Source organism: Eptatretus burgeri, chromosome 20 (genome assembly GCF_056783735.1).
Source record: "Eptatretus burgeri isolate ZD-2024b chromosome 20, Ebu_testis_v1, whole genome shotgun sequence".
Lineage (NCBI taxonomy): Eukaryota > Metazoa > Chordata > Myxini > Myxiniformes > Myxinidae > Eptatretus > Eptatretus burgeri.
Genome location: NC_140980.1, coordinates 2,097,444 through 2,123,104, shown reverse-complemented (window position 1 = coordinate 2,123,104; position 25,661 = coordinate 2,097,444). Strand labels below are relative to the sequence as shown.

Genomic DNA, 25,661 nt, shown 5'->3' with positions numbered 1-25,661 from the left:
AGACAACGTCATGTTAACTTATGAAGCCTGGCTTTATGTTTTTAAAGATTTGGTGACAGGGAAGATATAAATTGCTCATTTTGGGATGTTCAACTCCATCTCAGACGGTAATGTTTGAACCGTGCCGTGTGTCTCGCCTTTTTGGAATCGTACCTCAAATTGCTTTGTTTCAAATTTATTCGATTTTCGTGAAGATCCCAATTCAGATCTGGATATGAGAATTTTTAAAGGGATTCGTTATCATTTAAAAACAAGGCTAAAAACGATGTACACAACAACGATAACAAGCCGATTCGATCTTGGTTCAAGATGTACATCCGGCCTGTCAATGGCAAACAAAACGTCAACTGTTCAGCCTTTCTTGACCCAGCAAACGTTGGAGGGAAAATATTTTAAAATTGTTTTATAATAATTATTTTATTCCTTGTTATTCTTTTGTTATCAAAGTCGATTCTCATGGATGAGTGTTTGCTCAAAAAAGTGTTTCATTGATCCGGATGTTACTGGGACGATATTTCCACAACTTTGTCAAAAACTTTTCACCTTTCCAGGTGTCGGGTCTGGGAAACTCAAAGATGAACGGGGAACCCATAAACTTACAATTCTCGTGAAGCTCGTAAGATCATAAGAATAAATAGAAACCTATCCAAAGGAATCCAAGCAATACAAGTCTATTATTATATTATATATCATACACACAGCTCTGTGTCGAGTCTGGGCTATCTGGAGAGGGCAATTTCGTTCCGATCAGACATATCTTAGTCGAGTTGTGAAAATGTTAAAATGTCTATAATTGGGTCATTACCTGAAAATCAGGTCAATGTCAAATATAATTGTCAACCCGGTATACTTTTTATTCCATGATTGATGCAAAATTTAATTCCAAAAGTCTCAGCCGACTCCGAGATACAGCTCAGAAATTTCGGAAATTATGAATGCAGGAAGAAAAAAATTAAATTTTTACATGGTGGTTTAGTACTTTTAGGGGTCTGATAAACTCTGTGGGACTATTAAAAAAAATTGGGGGTTCTGTAGATACAGGCATGCAACGTCAGAACAATTTTAAAACATTTATTGAACAAACAAACAGATTATATGTGCCAGCACAGGAGATCCTGGACAGACAAATTCACTCCAGTTCTCTCAACATAACCGGAGAATCTTCGTCTTTATACAGTTTCCAGTAAGACACAGTTTGTATAATTTTCTGACACTGACGCCAGTTCGCCCGGTCTTGACAATTTCCAGGTGAACCTTATCTTCAGTCTTCTTTGACAGCTCCTGCTTAAATGGTTACAACACATATTCAAACCCAGACATATTAATCGCACAGAATGCTAGAATGATGTCAAACGCCAACCCTCATGGCCATTAAAACAAGTTTCCATCTTATGTCGGTTAAAAAATCAGTCTGCTTCTCCCAAAACTGGGAAGATATATAATCTTGAAGCGACCAGAGCTTCGTGAATACATCTGGACACCTTCTCAAATCCACATTCCAACTTGTTTGTGTCTGTTTTAAAAAATTCCTTTAGATAGCTTTTAAAATGATTGGCAATTCTTCTTTATATTCAACTTACTGGCAAAGTTCAACCTGTTTACACATTTACTATACAGGTGATCTTTCCATACAGAGGAGAAATATAATTATGTTAATTCCAAATGGAAACATACTTTAAAAGAATCATATCATATTGGAGTACATTTTACTTCAGATTTAACATTTTTCATTTTAATACCAAGTTTTAATCATCATCAATTTATTTATTTTATCACCCCCAAACCCATCATGATAAAATGTTTCTTCAGTGCTAATTGTAGAAGCAAACCCTACAACAGCTGTAAGCCTTCCCTGATCCTCTCGACTCGTTAGAAGGAGGCATAATAATAATAAAAATACTAATAATAATAATAATAATAGCTCGGTTTTAAGGAATCTCGATGGAGGAGTAGAAGGAGGTTACATTCGGCCCATCAAATCCTATGCTCGTCTTAATAACAACTTATGGTTGTTTGTCTGTGCGCTTTCCTTTTTAAATGCCAAGCACCAAGCAAGAAATCAGCATTTACATTTATAAAGTCTTTGATATGAGTCAGCCAGGATTTGAACCATTTGAACCAATGACCTCCCAGCCTCAGAACAGACACTCAAACCATTATATCAACAAGACATGATATATGATTCATGTTATTTTCCGTATTAGATAGCCCTTCCCTCATGTCCGGTGGGTTTATGGGACAAAATGCGTTGCTCGTGTTTTTAGGCAGGTCTCTGTTCACATTATTTAGCCTTTATTTTACTTTACTTTACACACAAACCTTCTCCATCACCCATGCAGGCCACAACAATAAGTCGCTCATTTGGTTTATGTGTTTGTTTATTTCATCATGAAAACATCATCCCATCAAAATATGTTTCCTCAATGATGTGAAACTTTATCAGATTGATTGAAATTTAGTGTTTCTGAGTTGAGGTCATGAAAGTCCCTAATGGGGAGGTTAATTTTAGACTTTTTGGGGGGGGAGGGGTGTTTTTTTGACTTTATCAATAAAACACCATGTTTGGTCATTGATGTGAAACCTTGGCAGATTTAATGAAATTTAATGGTTTTGAGTTGGGTCTAATAAGACCCCAGTACCAACAAGGATAAAGAGTAGGTCATAAAATATGTTGGTAGGATAAGAGTTAGTATATTCATCAATTTAAATGGTATGCATGGGTGGAGGGAGGTGTATCTCCAGACACTGTTAGTCAAGGATAAATATATTACAAGGATAAAAGTTACAACCTCAGGTAACTAACCTCGTCGCTACATGGTGGTCGTGGTGTGAAGAGAACGAAGAGCCGACGTTTACAACACGCTCAGTGCCTCAAAAATTCACTTCATTTACTAACGTGACACGAAACGTGCATCCGTGCCCCACCCGACAAGCCTTTCTATTCCCAAATATGGCGTTGTGTGATCGGGCGGCCAACAACTAATCCACCACTACCTTCCTCTTTCCGGAGCAATCCCCGCCCCGCGCTCACCCTCAGAGCCCGCCCCCCCGCGCGCGCCCTCTGACGTCACCAAGCGCTATAAAGAGCCCGCCCCCCGTGCGCGCCCTCTGACTTCACCAAGCCGCACGATAAAGAGCCTGCTCCCCCCGCACGCCCCCTCTGACGTCACCAAGCTGCACTATAAAGAGACCGCCCCCCCGCGCACGCCCTCTGACGTCACCAAGCTGCACTATAAAGCGCCCGCCCCCCCGCGCGCGCCCTCTGACGTCACCAAGACGCGCTATAAAGAGTGTGTGGCGCGTCCGACTTAATACGCGTACGGGGCGTATGAAGGGTTCGAGTTATTAACATGGCCTGGAAAGGGCCAAACTACCTGATGCTGGTGGCCCTTTGCTTTGTGGTCACTGTTGTGCCTTCACAAGGTCAGACATCTTTCCGTCCTCATTGAATCGTGGAGTCTTTTTACTTACTCCGTGCCTGTGCTCCTGTGTACCTTCGGGAATGCGAATATGAATCTTCTTCACGTGTCATTGCTATATATATATATATATATATAGATAGATATATATATATATATATATATATATACATATATATATATATATATATATATATATATTTATATAACTGTGTTCTTCATCCTTGCATCTCTGCTGCTCTGGTTGCCCCGTTGTTTCATCACTACCAGGTTAATATAAAACTGATTTATTTATTTTTCTGGAATCCGCTGCCCCGTCGTTAAAACCATTAACATTAACTTCACCGGTGGACTTTATGGATCTATCGAAGAGTATGTGAGCTATCGTCGACACCGTGGAACAAATTCCGACCCGAACCTTCGTCGAACGTCAAGCCTGGCCAGCCGGTTCGTGAAAGACTTGGGCCAAACTTCCCCCTCGGCAAACCCTCCCATAACAACATGGGAATAATTGTGGCCCTTCCATGTAACAAAACGTCACGGAGTTCTTAACCTCTTTGAGGTCATTTTCAATGATCTGCCAAATTCATGGTCAGGGTTGTCAACATTTCAAGATTGTTTTCAAGGGTTGTTGATTTAATAATGTTTTGGACCTTCAAAATCATCCTGATGGAGGTGCCCACCCCATGACTGATGACTCGTTCCTCCTCATTGTAATTCCCTTAACCTCCTACTCTGCCACACAATCTTTGAAAATGAGCAAGAGATGTTTACCTGACAATTTATACCTTTGATGATCACAGTTACCAAAACTACAATGGCACTCGGTAGAGTGCATACCTCCGCCACGTAATGCTTGACCCACGAGAACATATCGGGCCCATTACATTTTTGAAATACTGTATCATCCTATGTATGCTATGTATCATTTTTGGCCCGATCTCTCAACGGTGAAAAATCACTTTAAAAAAATTAAATAAAATCCGTATCCAGATCCGGATCCGGATCTTCACCAAAATCGAATCAAATCTTCCTTGTCACACACCGAACCTGCCCACCAAGTTTCATCCGAGTCCGGATGAGATGAGATCTATACTTTTTGAGATATCCAGAACACAGACAAACAAACAGACAAAGGGGTGAAGAAAACGCAACCTCCTTCACCTTCGGTGGTGGAGGTACTTCTGGCTGTGTGTGGGCACGTCTCGCATCGACAAGATAGCCTCCCATGACTGTTGTAGGGTGGTGTATTAGACGTCGAATGCTGCTATGAGATGAAGAAAAGTCATAAGAAATGGCTTGTGGATGTTGTTGAGCAACTTGCTTCGGGGACTGCGTTAGTAAATTACTAAAAGGAATGAGGGAGTGGGGTGGGAGAGAGTGCAGAAGATATTTGAGGGAATGCTGGGGATAAACAGGGGTTATCTGAATAACATGCACAAATATTCCATCAATCATAATCATATTATGCATCAGTCCTTGATTTGAGACAAGACTTGAGATTTTGGACAAATCCACACTCGACCCCGTGTCTGGATGTTAAACAAGACATTCAAAATAAAACTTCAAATGCAAATAAGCTCTTGTTTGAGCATTCGTATGTTAAACATTAATTGGCAAAAACAAAACAAGTGGCCATTCCTGAAAGCTTTCAAAGTCAGGTGGGTGGCAAGAATATTATTAGTAGGTCCAATGGGAACCATTATTTTTAACAATGACAGGCATGACCATGCTTCATAAAGTTGTTTGTTTTATTTTGATTGATCGAGAAAGACCTTATATTTGAATGCAGACGAGGAAAAATGGAACTCGATCATATTATACACGATAATTCATTCCAGGAAATTCCGTTTTCAATTCATGGCCATTCACACTAACTGCTCTTGCCAGAAATGACACGTTAATTCCATGGCTTCTTCACCTGGCTGGCCACTTCAAGGCAGTCTTCTTATATTCCCAGCAACTGCGCAGCAAGTCCAAGCAGCTCTAATCCACAATCAGCTATCCTTGTAAAAATTAATCACAAAACTACGTGTTGGAACTTTGGTATATTCCATACTCGTCGTTCATGACGAGAAAAGAGTGTATTTACGAAATTACAATACATTAAATGGAATAATATTTAAATAGTAACGTGAACTTTTCGAAACTTTAAAACAAATGTCCGAATATATTTTAAAGTTCATGATAGACGCTCTCAAAAGGCACCGTCAATGCGAGGATGTGTACAGGTGTTTAGTATTTAAGGAGATCCGGATCTTGTATATACAAGAGCCGAGTCCGAGAGGTTAAGGTTTTGTCTTCACAAGAAGAAGAACAAGAAGAAGAAGAACAAAAAGAAGAAGAAGAAGTACAACAACGCCGAGCTGAGCAGCGTTCGCGACGCGAGACGCTGCTAAAAAGTGCAGTCTTTGTTTTGCAAGAAGACTAGATGTTTGTGTGGTGTGCGCATAAAAGGTTCTAGATGGTCTAAAGGTCTAAAGGGTCTAATCTCTAAAGGACGTAAATGTCTAAGGGGTCAAAAGGCGTATAAAGGGATCTAAAGTGTCTCAAATGGTCGAAGTGTTCAAAAGATCTCAAGCTCCAAATCGTCAAGGGTCTAAGCAGTCTAAAGGGGTCGAGCTTGTCTAAAGGATGTTAAGGTGAAATGGGTCTAAATGTAGTCAAGGGACTTAAGGGGGTGGAATGGTCTAAAGGATCTGTGGGGTCTCAAAGGTGTCGAGGTCTAAAAAGGGTGTTCTAAAGGGTGAAGGGGTCTCAAGGTGTCTGAAGCGTTGAAAGGATCTTCAATATAAAAGGGGTCGATGAGGTCGAAGGGGGTATGAAGGTTATAATATGTCTAATGGGTTTAATGGGATCTACAGGGTTTTAGGGTTCTGAAGGGTCCAAGGGTTCTAAGGGGTCAAGTTGGGGCTGGAAGATCTACAGGGTCTTAGAGGTCTTTAGTGTACAAGGGTTCGAAAGGGTCATTGCAGTCTTGGCACTCGTTTGGGTCTTATGGGTCCTCGGGGTCTAAGGGTTATAAAGGGTCTCACAGAGTCTGTGTAGTCGTAGGGGTCGTACAGGGTCTATAGGGTATTAGATGTCTTTACTGTCTCAGGGTTCTAAAGAGTTTTCGGGGTCTTATGGGTTTTAGTGGTCTTACGGCTCTTAAGGGTCTTCGGGGTCCAAGGGTTAAATGGGTCTAATAGGGACTATATGGTCTAAGGGGTCGAAAGAGCATCTATAATGTCTTTGAGGTCTTTTATGTCTCAGGGCTATAAAGGTCTTAGGGGTATTAAGGGTGTAAGGGAGTCTTAGGGGTCTTGAAGGATCTTAAAGGTCTTTGGAGTCCAAAGGGTCTTTGAGGTCTTTCCTGTCTCAGGGTTATAAAAGTTTTAGGGGTATTAAGGGTCTTTGGGGTCTCAAGGTTATAAAGGGTCTCATAGAGTCTGTGTAGTGGTCGGGGTCGTACAGGGTCTATGGGGTATTAGATGTCTTTGCTGTCTAAGGGTTCTAAAGAGTCTATGGGGTCTTATGGGGTTTACGGGTCTTCAGGGTTAAATGGGTCTAATGGGGACTATATGGTGTAAGGGGTCTAAGAGCGTCTATCGGGTCTTTGAGGTCATTTATGTCTCAGGATTATAAAGGTCTTTGGGGGAATTAAGGGTCTTCCGGAGTCTTAGGCGTCTTGAAGGATCTTAAAGGTCTGAGGGTTCCAAAGGTTCTAAATATATATAGGGATTGAAATGATGTAAATGTCTGATGGCATCGAAAGAGTCTAAAATGTTGAGAGGGTCTTAAAGGCTCTTCAAAGGTCTCAGGGGTGTCAGAAATCTCAAGGGTCAAAACTCTAAAGCTTTGAAAGGTACTTTGCAATAGTATGTAATTAATAGACGTTCAAACAGTATGCAAAATTAAAAGAAAGTCACGTGGGTTCATGGCTGGACATACACTTGTTCTATTATATATACAAATAAGACGACCTGTGAACCTGATGGGTTCCCGTTGTGACAGCGGTTGATGAAAAAAAAATCATTTCAACAACAAAAAAAGATAGCTCCAGCGAACTATACCGCTGAGGTTGTTTGCATTGATCAAATAATCCCAAAGAGTACTTGACTGAATCGGGAATTGATTTTTTAATAGTTTTTTTCGTTGCCCGATTTGAACGACACTTGATATTGCACACCGCAGGAGAATGGTGAGTAAGGTGGCCCTAAAATTTTTATGCTATCGTGTACCGTTTTGGCTGTATTTCGGGAACATACCTACATACATACATACATACAAGATGAGAGTTTTAGTAATATATATATATATATATATATATATATATATATATATATATATATATATATATATATATATATATATATATATATATATATATATATGCACACACGCACACATCATAAAGACCCACCCACATCTCTCACCTGTGAATGGAGGGAATAGCCAATAAATTCTCACATAATCAACTAAACCCAGGTAGCTCGGATTATATAAATATATTGACACCTCCCATGCTCTTCTTGCGGAAGAAGCCACATAAAGCAACCGAGAAGGCCTACGCAAGATAAGTGCTTTGCTGTTTCAAACCCTTCCCAAAGTTCCACCACAGCCATAAAGATATTCACATATATAGTACACACATGAGAATCCCAACGCTGCACATCCCCCTCTGCTGCCGGACCAGATTCATTGCTTATTGGCGTATCATCAGTGATAGCGCAGACAGCAATGCATATACCAACGAGGCTCCCAAACAGGTACCACGTGCAAATGTCAAAAGCAGTCAATGCATCGATACTTATAAATGTCAGTGTGTTTGTGTGTCAGTATGTCTCCTCCATAACTCCAAAACCATAAAACCTCGCAGCCTGAAACTTTGCATGCATACCAAGAATACTCCAAGAAATGCAAGAGTGAAAATTGGATGTTTGGGTTCATTAAAATACCCCTTTTGAAGATAATTAACGGCATTATTTATATTAACGGTATATATATATATATATATATATATATATATATATATATATATATATATATATATATATATATATATATATATATATATATATATATATATATATATATATATATATATATGTGTGTGTTTGGCTCCCAGTCATCATCAGTGTGAGTAGATGCTGCCCCTCCCCTTCCCTCTTCGTCGGTTGACACTCCAATCTGCGTTGTATCCACAACATTTTTTCACTGCTGATGTACCAATGACACAGCGACCTCGAAGTTTCTGGTTGATGGCGAGAGGAGTCAAAGAATTCTTCGAACGCCCCCCCCCCAACCCCAAACCTCCTCAACCATTTTTACAAAATACTGTGCTCTGCATTCTTTTTTTGATGATTGTACTGGTAAGCAATATTTTGATTATACGGGAGTCTTTAATCTATTGACTTGTCTAAAAAATCATTCTGAAAACATTCACAGCTTCTGTGTTTTCACTGACTGAAGAAATGTGGGAGAAGTAATTAAGCACATTGATTTCATATTCTGTTTAACAGGTAAAAAAGCAAGTGCAGACAATGCTGATGAGGATATCTCAGCAACCTTGGGTGAAAGTGTACAACTCCCATGCCAAGCAAATGACAAGAAAGGTCACGTAAAACATGTCACCTGGTACAAGGTAAGAGTGTCGGAGAGCTGCATTATTAACGACTACCTTTTGTGCATAAAATGAAAGAATGAGGTGACAACAGCCTTGTGGGGTCGCAGCTGGATGCAGCAAGTAGCCCATGATCAAACGGGCAAAAGGCGAGAGAGCGGTGGAAAAGAAACGCATGAACCTCCACTGTGAGTGTTGGGTTGTGGAGGCTCATGCGTAGGTAAGGATGGCAGGACAGCAGATGGCAGCGGTGCACTGCCAACTTGAAGCAATGGAGGGAAGCAGTGGGATTGAACAGCCTCGGGAATGCAGTTCCACAAACGGGTGAAACGAGGAACAAAAGAGCGGAGATGGGCAGTAAGCCTGAATTTTGTGAGTTTGAGCAGGTGGGAGTTGCTGGGAAAAAATGTGCATCCTGCAGGAGCTGGGGAAGGGAGCAAAGCAAGATTTGAGAACACATGCCATTCGGGCCTTACTCCAATGCAGAGTCGAGGATGAACTGAACTCTATCTATCTTGTCATTCTGTCATGTCTCGAGCAGTCTGTGGCCTGGCCATTTGAGCTGAGTAAGGGGGGTGGAGAGCTCGCATACACCAGAGATAGACCTGAAAATATGCAGTGGGCCTTTGTGGGAGCAGACTGGTTGGAGGGTTTTATGAGTTTACCCTTTAAATTTACAAGATGATATTTACTGGCTTGCTTAAGGTTTGATGCACACTTGTGAAAGTTGTCCTCATTTGGTTTGCCATCCATGTTGAGAAAGCAAGCTACCAGGAGGCTACTGCTTCGTCACAGTATTCCCTGTACAATACCACGCCCAAAACGATGGCTGTCACAGCCACAGATGAGATGGAGGTAGACGATAGCCAGAGGCATATTGTCTCTCGCAATAACTTTGTTCAGGGGAAGCATGAAGGGCAGAGGAGGACCAGGATATTTTGTCTGCAAAGTTTACACATTGCTCCAGATCCACAGATGTCACAGAAGAAATACCTTGCTGGATGCTGCAGAGCCATCTCCTGGATAACTGCCATGCTGGCAGTTGAAATCAACACAGATAACGAACAGTGAGTTTGGATACCTAGTTAATGGTTAATCCATGTTTGCAGTCAGAAAGGTGAATGTGGAGCTTTCATCTCTTTGTGGACGTGCACCACACAGACAAACATTAGGTGGTTGTGGAGAGTAATGTTCCACCGGTGGTATTCAAAGTGGTTAACGTGGACAGTGAGGAATGTAGTTCTTGATGTCGACAGCAACACTATTCCCAAAGCAGGAGGTTCCTGTCAAAATGGAAGAGCGACTCGCCAGGGATAGACCCAGTGCAATTGACAACATCCTGTAAGAGAACGTTTCTGTTCATCGCGCATTGTTTGGAGTCATGTCAGTAACTTAACTGGAGAGATCATTGTCATTCAAATGGAGACCTTCAATGTTGGTGGACCATACTGACCATAAGTATAATATATATATATATATATATATATATATATATATATATATATATATATATATACACACATACATAATATTGTTTTGGATTTCAGAATCAGATCTGACTAATGCATGCAATATTCAGTTCCTCAGACAGTTATTTCTATAAATGCATGTCCAGGATAGACCCATCCCCTTGTCTGGTGGGATTCTAACATTTCGATGTGTTGGAGAAGGGTATAGAACAGATTCCCTTTCTTATGGATGGCGTTTTCCTCATTTCGCCGTTAGCCCAACGGAGGCTCGTTCTACCCCCTTTCCATCAGGATACGTTGGCTTGGAGGTGGACGATTTATTTACACTTTGGACTTGCAGGACATTTCATTAAGCACACCGCGTTCTGAGTTGTTGGTGACAGCCCCTGACAACTGGAAACGGCTTGCAGTTGGTGACGGTTGGACCATTCCTGTTGGTTCTGCTCGGTACCTGCTGTTGGCATACCTGATTCTTGGTGTCCCTGGTTCCTGGGGGTGACGACGTGACTTTGATTGGTGTTTGAGCCTGTTTGCGAATGGGTACACGGCGAAGCAGGGCGCTGGCAGTGGACCAAGGCACGCTCACATATTTCAGGACATTTTATTGGACGCACAACGACTTCTACCTTGGTAAGCCGAGACCAGATTTCTTTTCCCCCTGAATGATCTTCTGGGTACCCTTGTCTTCTGTTTACTTGTTAAGTAAGGCATAGTGATTAGCATCTTCTCTTTGTCTATTTTTCTATCAATGTCTGTTGAATTCTTTATTTGTTTGAAATTATTTTGATTGATTTGAGTTCATCCATTTACATCACAAGGAAATAAAAAGTTCTTCAGTTTATTTATTTTTCTTATTAATAAATTCCTTGTTGACGTTCCAACCTGTCCGTGCTTGTCCCTTTCCTTCCGTTGATCCAGCATTGTCCGACCCGAGATAGACTGGGAGGTAGTTACCAAACTAATTAACCTGCCATAGTCGGCACGCACTCGGCCACCCTGATTAAGATCTAATAAAGATAGGATTGGTGCATCGCCAAGGGCGCGCTCCCCGTTCAGGAAGCCACGTGACCTCGAGTTAAACGGCAAATGAGACGGTGGACACTGGAACTCGTGGTTAACTGATTGGCGTCCGTGGTTGTAAAGCAACCCATCGCACCACAAAGTTAATTGTAAGCGGTGGCCCCAGGTCCGGCTCTTCCAAGGAGAAACGAGGATTAACCCCCTCATTATACACTCGGTACCCATGGCTGTTACTATATATATATATATATATATATATATATATATATATATATATATATATATATATATATATATATATATATATATATATATATATATATATATATATATATTTTTTTTTTGGTGTGTGTTTTTCATAAAGCATTTTTTTTAATTAACAGTTTCTCTCTGCTAATTCCCCTGCCCCCACCTCCCCCTCTCTCTCTGTCCTATCCTTGCTCTGCCCCCTCCTAATCCAGTGCAGCACACTCACCCGTATCTCTGTCTCTCTGTTCCCAGACGTGTTCGGGCAGTGATTATATGCAGATGGTGTTTGTCTCCGAACGTGTCCGTGCGGTATTTATCTCCAGGCGGTGTTTGTCTCCGGACGGAGTTTGTCTCTGGATACGTCTGGGTGGTGTTTGTTTCCAGACATGCCGGTGTTTGTTTACGGACGTGTCCGTGTTTGTGTTTGGGCTGTGTTTGTCTCTGGACATGTCCGGGCGGTGTTTGTCTCCGGACATGTCCGTGCGGTATTTATCTCCAGGCGGTGTTTGTCTCCGGACGGAGTTTGTCTCTGGATACTTCTGGGTGGTGTTTGTTTCCAGACATGTCGGTGTTTGTTTTGGACGTGTCCGTGTTTGTGTCTGGGCAGTGTTTGTCTCTGGACATGTCCGGGCGGTGTTTGTCTCCAGACTTTTTTACGCGCAACCTCTGTGACTCAAAGCGAGTGCCCCACAAGTACAAAAAGGGTCACACGGCAGACAATTAAAACGATCACTTAAAACTTTTCAGTCAATTGACAACCAGGTGACAACCAGCACACGACATAAAATAGAAGGAAATTGAAAATGGAATTTATTAAATCCTACTGTTAAAATGTGCTCATATCATTCAATAATAATACATCATCAATCCTCAGTAACTGTAAAAAAAGAAACGACCTTGACGCGAGCTGCCCAGAGAAGCTGTAGGCATGGGAAGTCAACGTGGAGTTGTTTTGCACCCCGAGTGCTGTGTTGGCTCCTCGTGAGTACAACCAGTTTGCCAGCAGGAGTGAATCCGAACACTGGCAAGGTGCACTGAATCACAATCAGGTCTGTAGTCAACGTGCACCCAATGATGAGGCTCACGATGCCGTCGCAGCCCTGCCTTTGCTGTGCACCGTCCGCTTGGCCCTTGCTTGGCAAGACGAACGTCTCTGCACTCTGCTGCTCCAAGGATCCGTATGCTGCTGGAGCTGGAATCTGGTTCACCTCCACGACCTCTTCTGTGTCGCTTCTCCTGAACACTCATCGCTTTACTTTTTATGGCAACCACTCAAGGTCAATCCCGAGACAAGGCAACATACTGTCTGAAGTCAAAGATTGACCAAAGCTTGACCATTGTTTCAGAGCATTGCTATTCCATAACAAATCTTTCACCCAGTCCAGTTCTCCCCAATGTAGGAGTGAAGCACTCATGTTACTCGAACACTGTCGCCTCAACAAAAGTCATCTTCAAAGTTATGTTGATAATCCATCTCAATGTCACGATGAAAACGACGCACTCAGTTGTCTGTGCACGTGTCCTCTTCCCCCAATACGTATCACATTTATTTAATTCACTGTAACTCGAGTTTCTTTTTCTCACAGTTACTATCACAATAATGCCTTTAACATTAAACGTAACATTTCCAATTATATGGGATTAACGAATCCGTAACAACGTGTCCGGGCGGTGCTTGTCTCCAGACGTGTCCAGGCAGTGTGTGTCTCCAGGCGGCATTTGTCTCCAGATGTCTCTGGGTGGTGTTTGTCTCCGGATGGTGTTTATCTCCGGATGTGTCCGGGTGGTGTTTGTCTCTGGGTTGTGTTTATAGTATGACCGGTAGAAAATAGATTTCAGACATTATTTTGTTTCCATCTTCACTGTTATTCTATGCAGAAGCATTTTGATGAGACGGTATGAATCATAAATAACGCTCCACCACATGTCTGTCTTCCCTTCCTCTCATCTCACACTGTCTTCCCTTCCCCCCACCCCTCTTCACTCTCCCTGCCCCTCACTCCCTCACCCCTACACACTCCCCTCTCTTTCTCTCCCCCCCACCTCTTCGTATTCCCGTCATCAAAGCGATAGGTGGTATTTCCTGGTGTATAGTAAAACACTGTCATCCTGGTATTTCACAGGTCGGGTGATTGATCAATGTGTGTGTCGTCCCTTGGATGGACGTTAAACTGGGCGTCCTGTCTGCTGGCATTAGTTGCCGGACGTGAAAGATCCCACGGTGTCCTTCGTGAAGAGTAGGCGAGCTATCGCCGACACCATGAACAAATTTCTAATTCCTGCCCAAATTTGCAGGAGGCACTGCATCAGCGGACAGCCTCGGTCCCAACAATGATAAAACCAGCAACCATGGACTGCACATGAAATTAATGAATGAATCATGTACAACAGGATGAAGGTGGATCACGAGAGCAGATTTACTCAAAAAGCAGAGACTCCATGGACGAGGAGATTGCTATGGCATTTCTGGGCCGTTTGGTCATGGGTGATCATTCTCGGCTCAAGGTTTCAAGCACAAGGCTTTCTGACATTGGCGCCTACACTTGTGAAGTTCAGGGTCGTGCAAAGACGAAGGAAACATCCATCACACTGCATCTGTTTGGTAAGAACGATTGCGCTGAATATTTGAGAGAAACTTTCAATGCAATGCTTATATCGGTCACATAAGATAGTCACTGCAGTCCTTACTTGTTGTATACCAGACCAGCAGACTTGGTGGGGGTCATATGGTTAGAGCATCTGCTCTCTGCCTGGTGTTGGCTTAATGGTTTGGGTGGAGGGCTTGGGATCCTAAGATCCTGAGTTCAAATCCCACTTTTATCTTTGAATTAATACCAGGTGGGGTTGACTCTGCCTGTCATCCTTCCGAGGTCGGCAAAAATGAGTGCCAGCTTGCTGGTATCCTGGGTCGGAGTGGCGACCCGTCCAGGATTATGTCCAATAGTCAAGGAGACTGCTTAGGTAGCACCAACGCTCTGCACAGAGTATGGTCCCAATTGATGGATGGATCTGCTCTGAGTCTGAGATGTCGGTGGTTCGAACCCTGATCAAGTCATACCAAAGAGTTTAAAAATTGTTTCCAGTGATTCCTTGCTTGGTGCTTTCCATTGAAAAAATGATAGAGCATGTACAAACAACAATAAGTTGGTAATCATAGTGGAGGCTTTGATTCACTGAATGACCTCCTTCTGCAATGAAGTTCCTTGTAAAGGAACTTGTATTATTATTAGCCCGTCCCCATGCACAGCGGGAGATTAAATTTTGCAATTGTCTGTCCAGGCTGACTCTTTGACCATTTGAGCTTTTGTCATCAAATTTTCAACAAACCTTTATTATGAGAATCTGGAGAATATAATTAATAATAATTAGATCAAAATATGAAAGGGCAAAATCAGAGTGACTATAAATAGCTCTCATTTGCCCAGTTGCACAAGCCATGGGTTTTTTTTTGCCCTGGAGACGAGTTCCGGGAATGTTGTTGTGATGGGGAAAAGCACAATATTGAACATGGAGGCCCCTCCCTGTAAACTGTTTATTTCTCGGCAGGGAAAACGATAAAAAAATGTTCAGGGTTTCTTCGGTAAACATTGGTAATAATGATAACAGTCATAGTAATCATAGTTATAATGAAAATGGTTCATAATAATGATGCATCATAATAATGATATTGATTTTAATCATGGTACTGATAATGGTACAGTATGATACTTATAATAATGATCATTATAATAATAATAATGGTACTGATAATGGTAATGATAATGATAACTGTCTGTCTATCCAGGCCATTATGTTTCTGTAGAGAATACAAATGAATAATATATATATATATATATATATATATATATATATATATATATATATATATATATATATATATATATATATATATATACACACACACATATACAGGGTAGCCCGAAAGTTACTTTACCCCTGATAAATTTGTTGCACTTCCCTCCGTCCCTTCCCCTCTGCCCTCGCCCGCTATGGTATGCGGAAACATTGACTCAGAAGAATGATGGAGCACATACAGATACAATGACAAATTAATTATTGTAAGTACTGCACAATAAAAGCTGTATATTAAAACAGTTCAAGAACAATGCTTCACTGGGAAGGGGTAAAGTGACTTTCAGGCCACTATATATATATATATATATATATATATATATATATATATATATATATATATATATATATATATATATATATATATATATATATATATATATATATATATATATATTTTTTTTTTTTTTAAACTATCGTTTTCGTCAAGTTTAGTTTGAGTACAAAGTGGCCGTGGACGGGATTTGCATCTAATTATTATTATAATTATTATTATTATTATTACAGTATTTACATGTGTATCTCCATCCAAATAGCCATTTTTCGTTTCTGCAGCAATTCCTGAAACTCCAACAATAACATCGGGCAAAGTGCCTGTGAATGTGGATACGAAATCACAGCCTGTGTTGGTGAGCATTTTACTGCACATTTTCTTCCAAAAGTCGCTTGAAATATTATCTATATTATTAATATAATGTTTGAAATTGTAAAACAATATGCAGAATTCCAAGGCTCACGGAAGAGCTTGTACAGATTTTAGAAATGTGACAAGGACCTCAGAAGAGAGCAGTGTACTTTTACATAAATTAAGAGTGACTTGAGTAGACAACAGGAGAAACTCAATTCGAACCTGCGATCCTGGCATCAAGACACATTGCATTTGGTTGGGAAGACTAAACAGATCTGAATATTGAAGCAACTGCATTTTCATCTTGGGTGAATGTTTAACTATGCCACTCTCACCGTTTGAAGGTTCAAGTTTGTGAGACTATTGTTCTTGGCTTTTAAGTCTCCATGATTCTCAGCCACTTCAATAGTACCACATGCAGGAAAAACTTTCAATAAAAGCTTTTTGTAGAAAACGTATCTCAGACCAAATTGCATTTATGTTTACAGTTTTGAATGTTTTGCTTTGACAGATTGGTGAATGCACGATCAAAGGCTCCTACCCAATGTCTAACCTCACTTGGTACAAGGACAGCATGGAGCTCGATAACAATGTACCTGGTAATAAATCTGTTTGGATCATTGCTTAACTATGACAACACGTTCAATCATTTGGCAACCAGGGCAAGTTTGTGTCGTGATTTATCACCTTTTTAATCCTGCAGATGTCAAGGTTGATAATAAGGAAGTGCGCGAGTCCAACGGCCTCTACACAATCAGTTCCAAACTCCACTACCAACCAACGGCAGATGACCAAGACGCAAAGTACCACTGTGATGTCGTATTCCTCAAAAATCATGGAGAATTCGGACGCAAGAAGTCCAGCGACATCAGTGTGGAATTCATCTGTGAGTGAATAATATTAATTCTTAATCTCAACTGAGTATGTAATGCGGGTGCCGTGAGGAAGATGCAACTCACAGGTCCATAATATTTATAGTACATGCATTTAGAAGAGTTTATGGCAACACCAATGTTGGACAGCACTTCACATCTTAAGGCTTTGCAAAACAAGACCAAAAAAAGTTAAGATATAAACCTTTATAAAATCTATGAAATTAAAGAGACCATGTGGATACAAGTGTGGCAAAACCACAAAACCTCCAGTGGCAAAAAGAGCAAAAAAGAAATGGTGGACATTGAGTGATAAACATCAAGAGAAAGCTTGATAACAAGTAATGATGAAAGAGAAAACAGCAGAGAGCATTTCCAGCAAAGATTGATGCATTGCGAAGCCCAAGCTGCAAGTGATTTCCATATTGAGTGAATTAACCAGGCATCAGAAGATATTTCCAAAAATTAGTAAAACTGTGATTGGTAACTTTTTCACGATGAATTGACCCTACATATCTTCACTCTCTCTGGCTGGTCATACAGTTTGGTGAAATCTTCACATCAGCAATTGAATAGTTCATCGTCGGGTTTTGCTGAAGCATTCAAATAAAAAAGAGGCATCTCGATGAACTAGAGGAAGTGGAAGAATTGCAATAAGGATTGTGGAGGGGGATCTTTAAGGGGAACCCAAGTGCTCAGACCACCTCGACACTAATCTATCCTCTGATACCATACAAAATAGATATGATGTCTTTTTCTGAATCATAAAGTGGGGAGATATATGATTAAATGGGAAATTTATCATAAAGTGGGGAAATTTACGATGTACATGGACGATTTGAGTGGTGAATCAAACACCTGTTGCCATTTCCCCGGCAGTTACAAGAAAATAATAATCTATTATCAACACAAATTTATACAAATCAAATAAACCACCATCTATTTATTTGTAGTGGAGAGAAAGTATGTATGCATCATCATCTATTACGACGAGAGGATTTGAATGAGAACGCTAAAACTTTCAGGGTCCATGATGTTCCACCAGGAAGTGGACTGTCATATCCGTACTGTCTATGGATTACATTGCGGTACAATTTAACTCAAACAGCGCGATGTAACCCATAGACAGTGCGGATATGACAGTCCACGTCCTGGTGCGACGTCACAACCCCCTCTCCACCATCCCCCCATCTACCATCACCCCCACAATATCCATCACCATCTCGTAACATACAAGACACCTGGTCAGCCTGCAACAGTGGGACAAAGCATTCGTCGCCCATTTTGTCCAGGCCATGTCCGAGTGTGCCTGGGCGGTGTGGGCTCTCAGGAAATGATGGGTATTTCTGCTGGAGTAATATATAAACTGATTTATCAATCAATTGTATATAAACTGATTTATCAATCCCTCCCTTATAAATCATCCATTGAACAGAAAATCAAAACCTATTTTTAACAGTGAAGATGTGACAGGTGTTTTGATATTTTTAACACCTCCATCTTCACTTCCTCCTCCTTCATCTGAATCGCTTGCACAAGGCTAGAAATGATACGGCTCCACAATTTCCCCGAAAGCATTTCCATTTCCAATTTTGTCTGCAATAGCTGATCAGCTTCAACAGACTGAGAACCTTCAGAGTTGCTGATGACGGTGGATTCAATATCGGAATCCGAGCTCAAAATCCACCGTTTCTCGATGGAAAGCCGCCATTTGGATCAAGGTGGGTTCGAGGTGTGACGTCCCTGGCGAAATCGAAAATCGACACAAGGGCTTTTGTCGATACTTTGTGATTGGCAAAAAAAAAAACTCTTATTTTTTTTCCTTCAAATTAGACCGTGATTAATGATTCTCAATGGTTTTCAGGAGAAGAAAAATAAAAGAATGCGTCTGGGTTCCTCTTCAAGGAGGATCTCTGTCGATAAAGGTGAACCACCTTGGTTAATCGTTCATTATTAAGTTCAAACATGAAAGTGTGCTTATGAATTTGAACTTCCTCTTTCATGTGCAGCACAACCAGGGTAGTAGGGGTAGTAGGGTAGCATTGGATGATGGTGCAGCTGTGCTGCTGTTGCGATGGTTAAGACAGAAATTTGTAATTTGGCCATGGTGCAAGCAATAGCTCACCTACTCTTCACGAAGGGCACCATGAAATCTTTAATGTCCACCAAGGAATGCTGGCCGACAGGACACCCGTTTAACGTCCATCCAAGAGACAACACACACATTGATGAATCACTCTGCCTGTGAAATACCAGGATGACAGCTTATAGCTGGGTCAGGATACGAACCCAGGCTGGACAGCGTAGAGGTGACTGTGCATCCATGTAGGCCATCCTGCCAGCCCATGAACTTGAACAGATGGGTGACATTGGAAGTGATAATTAAATGCACTGGTGAAAATCTCGACTCACCTTGAACTGTCTTTCAATGTCAACAGAGACCTCATTGGATTATTATACGATAATATTAGGTATGTGAAGCCAAAATGTTTACACCATTTGTAGCCCGAAATACAGCTTGAGTTGTATGGCAAAATAAGGTGACGTGTTCAAGGGAAAGACAAGGTGGAAAAAAAAATCGATTTATTTTTGTCCGAGTTTATCGTCCCAAATTGATATTGTTTTTAATTTCAAAAACATTGAAAAGCTTCAATTTTAATCTGCTGTTTTATCATTTTGGATGAAGTGGCATTGTTGCTTGTATTATTATTATTATTATTATTATTATTATTATTATTATTATTATGACAAGCAGAGTACCGACGGGCAATCTTGTTCCAAGCATGCAACACATTCTTCTGACGTATACCTACATTTGGGCGGTGGAGAGGCAACTAACAGCACTGTCGGCCAATAAAAAAAAAACCCGGGTTCCGTGCATGAAGCCAAAACATACCAGCTGATATTCAAAACACCTCACTGCACTGGAAAACATGGGGACAGGAACACTGCACTGTAAATGGTGAGGACTTGTAATACCCACCCCAAACTGGAGGCGGCGCTACACGATACACATTTACGTAGAGAATTTGCGTCCATCTCCCCCGCCCCCCCCCAAGACCACCGGCAAAAATAAAAACACTCATACATTAAGTGGGGTCATACTGATCCTATGTAGCAAGTCTGGATGTAATTGGTCCAAAACTGTAGGAGTAGTAGCGCGACGAACAAACACACAAACAAACAAACACCCAGGGCCGCATTTAGGCATGGGCAAGCTGGGCAGTTGCCCAGGGTCCTCCACAACCAGGGGGCTTCCACATATTTCATGGAAAAAAAATTGTAAGGAAAAATGTATTTGTGAGTGTCTGAATGGTAGTTGGTAGTTAGTGGAACAGATATAAGATATTCATCTTATCTCATTCTCTATTTTATATAGAAGTTCAGATTCTTTGTTGTTGAAAAATATACTTTGTGGATGACTATAAATATGTCTTGTCACCTTTGTAGCATTCCAAGGTAGGGTCGGCCTCCACTACTGAAGGCTGCCCAGGGACGACCACATGTCTAAATCCGGCCCTGATGTCCCCAGTCGGCCATCTTGATCTGATCTCAAAAATAAATGACGTGCATGTGTAAGCCATCATTCGTTACCTGTGTGCCAGGTTTGAGCAAGATCGGTAAAGGCATGTCTGAGAAATGGTTGAGGACGTGTTTAACATCAGGTTTTCACAAGTACAATGGCCGCCCGTCGGCCATCTTTGATTGAATGAGGAAACAAAATGATGAGCAGATGTATACCATCATGTACTATCGTTGTGCCAAGTTTGAACAAAATAGGTTCATACATGTCTGAGATACGACGGTGGACAGACACACAGATGCACAGACGGACGAGACCCAACCCGTAAGCCCCCATTTCGGACTAAGTTCAACGGGGGTGAAAAAGATGTCCATTGCCATGGGAGCCAATTGTGAACTTGTACAGTTTCACGCAGAAATCACTGATTGCTCTGGGGTGTGATTGTGTCGGGATTCGTCCAGGTGATGGGGAACTGCAGGTTTTGAAAAGACTGTCAAAGCTCGATATTAAAAATCCGACTGCGTGTTCTGAAGCTCACTTGGATCAGGAGAAAGAGTCAATCAACGCCCCCCCCCAACACACACACACACACACACACACATACACACACACACACACACACACACACACACACACACACACATATACACACACCTTCCCACCCCAACAGATGCCCAGCCAGAGGTCCTCAGACCCTAACTTTTTTTTAATGCTGCTAACAAATTTTAGTCCATCATGGGTAATGAAGGTTGTGGTCAAGTTTCATTAAAATTGTGTTTGTAGTTTTGGAGAAGAGAGCAAATACTTATTTTGGGGGGCTCAGACCCCCATCAGAGCCTCTTCGGCCCTGATTTTCGAATGCCGTGAACAAACTTTGGTCCATCACGGGTGAGGAAGGTTGTGTCAAGTTTCATCGGTATCGTGTGTGTAGTTTCGGAAAAGATGGCAAATACCAACTACTTTTGGGAGTTAACCCCCCCCCCCCCGCCCCACGTTCACCCCCTGAATGAGCGCAGATTTTGATGCGGTCAATACACCTTCGTGAGACATCAAATATGAAGCTCGTGGTCGAGTTTCATCAAAATCGTAAGAACATCACTTGGCACATGTCATGGTGGCCGAGTGGTTAAGGCGTTGGACTAGAAATCCAATGGGGTTTCCCTGCACAGGTTCGAATCCTGTCCATGACGTTGTACTGTTTTTTTTGGAGCCTCCACTTTGATTCTGGGGACATTCGTTTGTGCACAGCAGAGTCGAACCGAAGTTCGTGCTGTTTCCTTTCTTGAAGCTCTGAATTAAAATCAAGAACGGAGTTAGTTCAAGCAACTTTATAAGTTGATAACAAGTTGTGCAGGTCTTCAGGGGTCTCATTGTTTCCTCTTCTCCAGCGTCAAAGTTTCTTGTGATGGAACTTCCATGATGTCCTCCACCACCGAAGGTGAAGGAGGTTGTGTTTTCACCTCTCTCTCTCTCTCTCTCTCTCTCTCTCTCTCTCTCTCTCTCTCTCTCTCTCTCTCTCTCTCTCTCTCTCTCTCTCTCTCTCTCTCTCTCTCTCTCTCTCTCTCTCTCTCTCTCTCTCTCTCTCTCTCTCTCTCTCTCTCTCTCTCTCTCTCTCTCTCTCTCTCTCTCTCTCTCTCTTGCAACGTCGATGATCAGTCGATTTTGTTGTTCTGTCCGTTTGTTTGTCGCCTCCAAGTGACAATTTAAAACCGATCTTTACGAAACTTCACCACATGGTAGAGTTTGTCATAAGGAAGAAGGAGATTATTTTTGAGGTCAACATCGACCCAAGATCAACAACTGAGGTGATACTTCTGAAATCCTCAATTTTTGTCGAATTGACTTGAAATTTGAAGAGGATTTATATTTCAGGTCACTGAATTAAACCAGCCAATTGTTTTTGAGGTCACCATCTACAAAAGTTCAACCTCGTCCCAAGGTCAACAACTTAGGTGGTATTTCAAACACCCCTAATTTTAAACCCATTGACTTCAAATTTGAAGAGGAGCTGCATATTTGGCCACTGAATTCAACCACAAATTATTTTTTCGGTTAAATTTGTTTCATGGATTTTGCAAGTATCGTGCTCTGCGTGACGTCTTCTTGTTAATTTCCGGAATCCTTCGGATTTCGGAAATTATGTTGGTCAGTTGTGTGTGTCATTCTGTGTGTCTGTCTGTTTGTTTGTGTGTTTGTTTTCGCCGGAGCAGCCACACCGTTTCAGCGATCATGACCAACCTGGGTACAGACGTCGTCCATGGTCCAACTTAGACACTTGACGTTGTTGGTGAATCGAGGTCAATGGTCAAGGTCACCGAAAAACAGAAATTCTTATTTTTGCAATTACGTCCGCTAACATGGTCGTGTCGACTTCAAACCAAATCCAAAATGTGCATCTTCCAATTCTGCATCCAACCATATGTCTCATTGGCATGCCACACCAACACCCTTCTGAGTGGTCGGGGGTCGAATGTCAGGGGGGTCGGGTCAAAAATTTCAAATTGCGATAAAAACGCCATTTCAAGTCCCATTGATTTCCAAGTAATGATCATGACCAAACTAAGTGCTATAATTCATTAAACAGAAGCACTATCGACTTGTAGGAACCAAATTGATTTCCAGGTTTTTCTTTTTTCAGAGATCATGGAGATATGACAAAGTTATTCCAGCAATTCTTTGCTCAACGAGCAATTTCATTCGTTTGTCTGTGAACAGAATATCTCAAAACGTTGAAGACGGATTGGGACGAAATTTGGTGGACAGCTTCGCTGTGTGACAAGGATGAACTGATTAGATTTTGGTGAAGATCCAGATACAGATCCGGATACTAGAACTTTTAATGTGATTCTTCACCATTTAGAGATCGGGTCAAAAACGATTTATAGCACGATATCTCAAAAAGTTGTGGCCGAGTCATGATAAATCTTAGTGGATGAGTTGGTTCGGTGACAAGAACAATTCGATTAGATTTTGTTTCGGGTCCGGATCCAGATCCGGCCTTTCAGTTGGATACAAAACGTAAACTGTTGAGCCTGGCAGAGATAGGCGCTCAACTGAATGCCGTTATAATTTCTTCACAGTGGTGGACCAGTCCCATAACTTTGTCTGGTAACTCCTCCAAGACAGAAAACTAAAGATAGATAGGATTGGAAAGTTATATTATGCGTGTATAAGCCAAGGTAGAAGTGTCTCCCTTTCATCAGAGGTCCTACGAGCTACGAGATTACCTGATATTTCATGTCCAGGCTCCATTTTTCAGCAAGTAATACACAATCTCCACCCGCCCTGGAGGTGGCAACCCTGCTCGTAATATATTTACTTAACCACATCAATCAGTCCTCTATATTTTAAAGACAAGAGATGATAAGAGATCTTTACGAGACAAGGGACAAGGATAACAACAACCACAAAGTGGAAGCACAGGACATGCTCAGCTCTGTCATCTCAGATAGTTTTGGTGCCCTCTGTTTTTATTGCCTCTCCTTTGATATGTTTTCCCTCTGATTCTCCATTCCTTCCCAACCTTTCCAGGTTGGACGTGTTCTTTCAGTAACCCACTCCTTGTGAAAATCTGAAATTCAAGGTTATGTTTTCACCTCCACCTCTTTTCTTCCTTTCTTCTATTGTTGAATCTCCTTCCTCAGTCTGTTAAATCACATTCTTTCCTCCAGAGCTTCAGTTTGGCCGTTAACCAACACCTCAAGTCATCTTCCATCCCCACACATGATATTTTCTATTCTCATAACCATCCCCTATCTCTCTCCACATACTTGCAAGATAACACCTTTCCATTTCTCTTCTTTGGTGCATTTAACACCTTGTTTGTTACGTCAACGTTTTCTCCCATTGCCTGTCAGTGAGTTGCATTGTTCCTTGTTCAATGCGCCTTGACTTCAAGTACAAACAAGGAGAAAAAGACATAAAATGTCATCGCCCCTGTGGTTTTAGTAATTTTGCTGTTCGGAGTTAAAGGGCTAACCCATATTTACAACATTTATGTGGATGCACAACTTAATTGAGTGGACATGTGACATGGAAGATTGCGGACGATTGGGTTATTCAGTCATGGATATTAATGATGTGGGTCACCTCATTATATTGTGTGAGATAATTCGTCACTTAACATGTTTGATGTTTTCGATTGGGAATGCAAATTTCACCCAAAAGGGATTCATGTTCATGTATTTGGGGGGAGATGTACTGAATTACACAAACAGTCTAACATTTAATAATACTTATTTTCATATAAAAGTAATTCTATTTAACTGCAGACAATAGAATATTCTCATTTCGTTGAAAATGCTGTCTGATCAGTTTTTACCCCTCAGCCCACTTGTCGTCACAGGCGTTGTCCAGGCGTCCGGGCGTCTGTCAACTTTTGGTTTCCGTCAATTTCGAGGAGAACGCCTTGTCCGAAGAAATCCATTTTTGCTGGGTGTGTTGGGGTTGAGTCGAGGAAGGTTGCTTTCGAAAATGGGCGCGCTGCGATTTTCAATGTGGCCTCCATGGCAGCCATCTTGAAATTGGTTTCCGTCGATTTCGAGGAGAATGCCTTGTCCGATTAAATCCAATTTTGCTGGGTGTGTTGGGGTTGAGCAGAGGAAGGTTCTTTTCGATAATGGGCGCGCTGCGATTTTCAATATGGCCACCATCTTGCAATTGGTTTGCGTCAGGGGGCTGAGGGGTTACGCCCGCTTTGCGGTGCTATTTTTAGTATTCTAAGGTAGGGTCGGCCTCCACTACTGAAGGCTGCCCAGGGACTACCACATGTCTAAATCCGGCCCTGATATCCCCAGTCGGCCATCTTGATCTGATCTCAAAAATAAATGACGTGCATGTGTAAGCCATCATTTGTTACCTGTGTGCCAGGTTTGAGCAAGATCGGTAAAGGCATGTCTGAGAAATGGTTGAGGACGTGTTTAACATCAGGTTTTCACAAGTACAATGGCCGCCAGTCGGCCATCTTTGATTGAATGAGGAAACAAAATGATGAGCAGATGTATACCATCACGTACTGTCGTTGT

General features: G+C 41.6%; 1 protein-coding gene and 1 non-coding gene across 2 annotated transcripts in view; both read left to right on the top strand.

Annotated features, from left to right (window-relative positions):
* The first annotated feature begins 3,285 nt into the window (after window positions 1-3,285).
* LOC147008295 (cell surface glycoprotein MUC18-like) overlaps window positions 3,286-25,661 on the top strand; it is a 153,995-nt gene continuing 131,619 nt past the window's right edge. Inside the window, exons 1-6 of the mRNA XM_085865144.1 lie at window positions 3,286-3,423; window positions 8,924-9,045; window positions 14,154-14,364; window positions 16,170-16,243; window positions 16,754-16,841; window positions 16,946-17,128. Of these exons, the coding sequence (XP_085721270.1) occupies window positions 3,351-3,423; window positions 8,924-9,045; window positions 14,154-14,364; window positions 16,170-16,243; window positions 16,754-16,841; window positions 16,946-17,128 (751 nt within the window). The 5' untranslated portion in view covers window positions 3,286-3,350. The remainder of the gene's footprint in view (window positions 3,424-8,923; window positions 9,046-14,153; window positions 14,365-16,169; window positions 16,244-16,753; window positions 16,842-16,945; window positions 17,129-25,661) is intronic.
* TRNAS-AGA (transfer RNA serine (anticodon AGA)) lies at window positions 21,746-21,827 on the top strand. Its single transcript has one exon. It is a non-coding gene; the product is annotated as a tRNA-Ser (tRNA).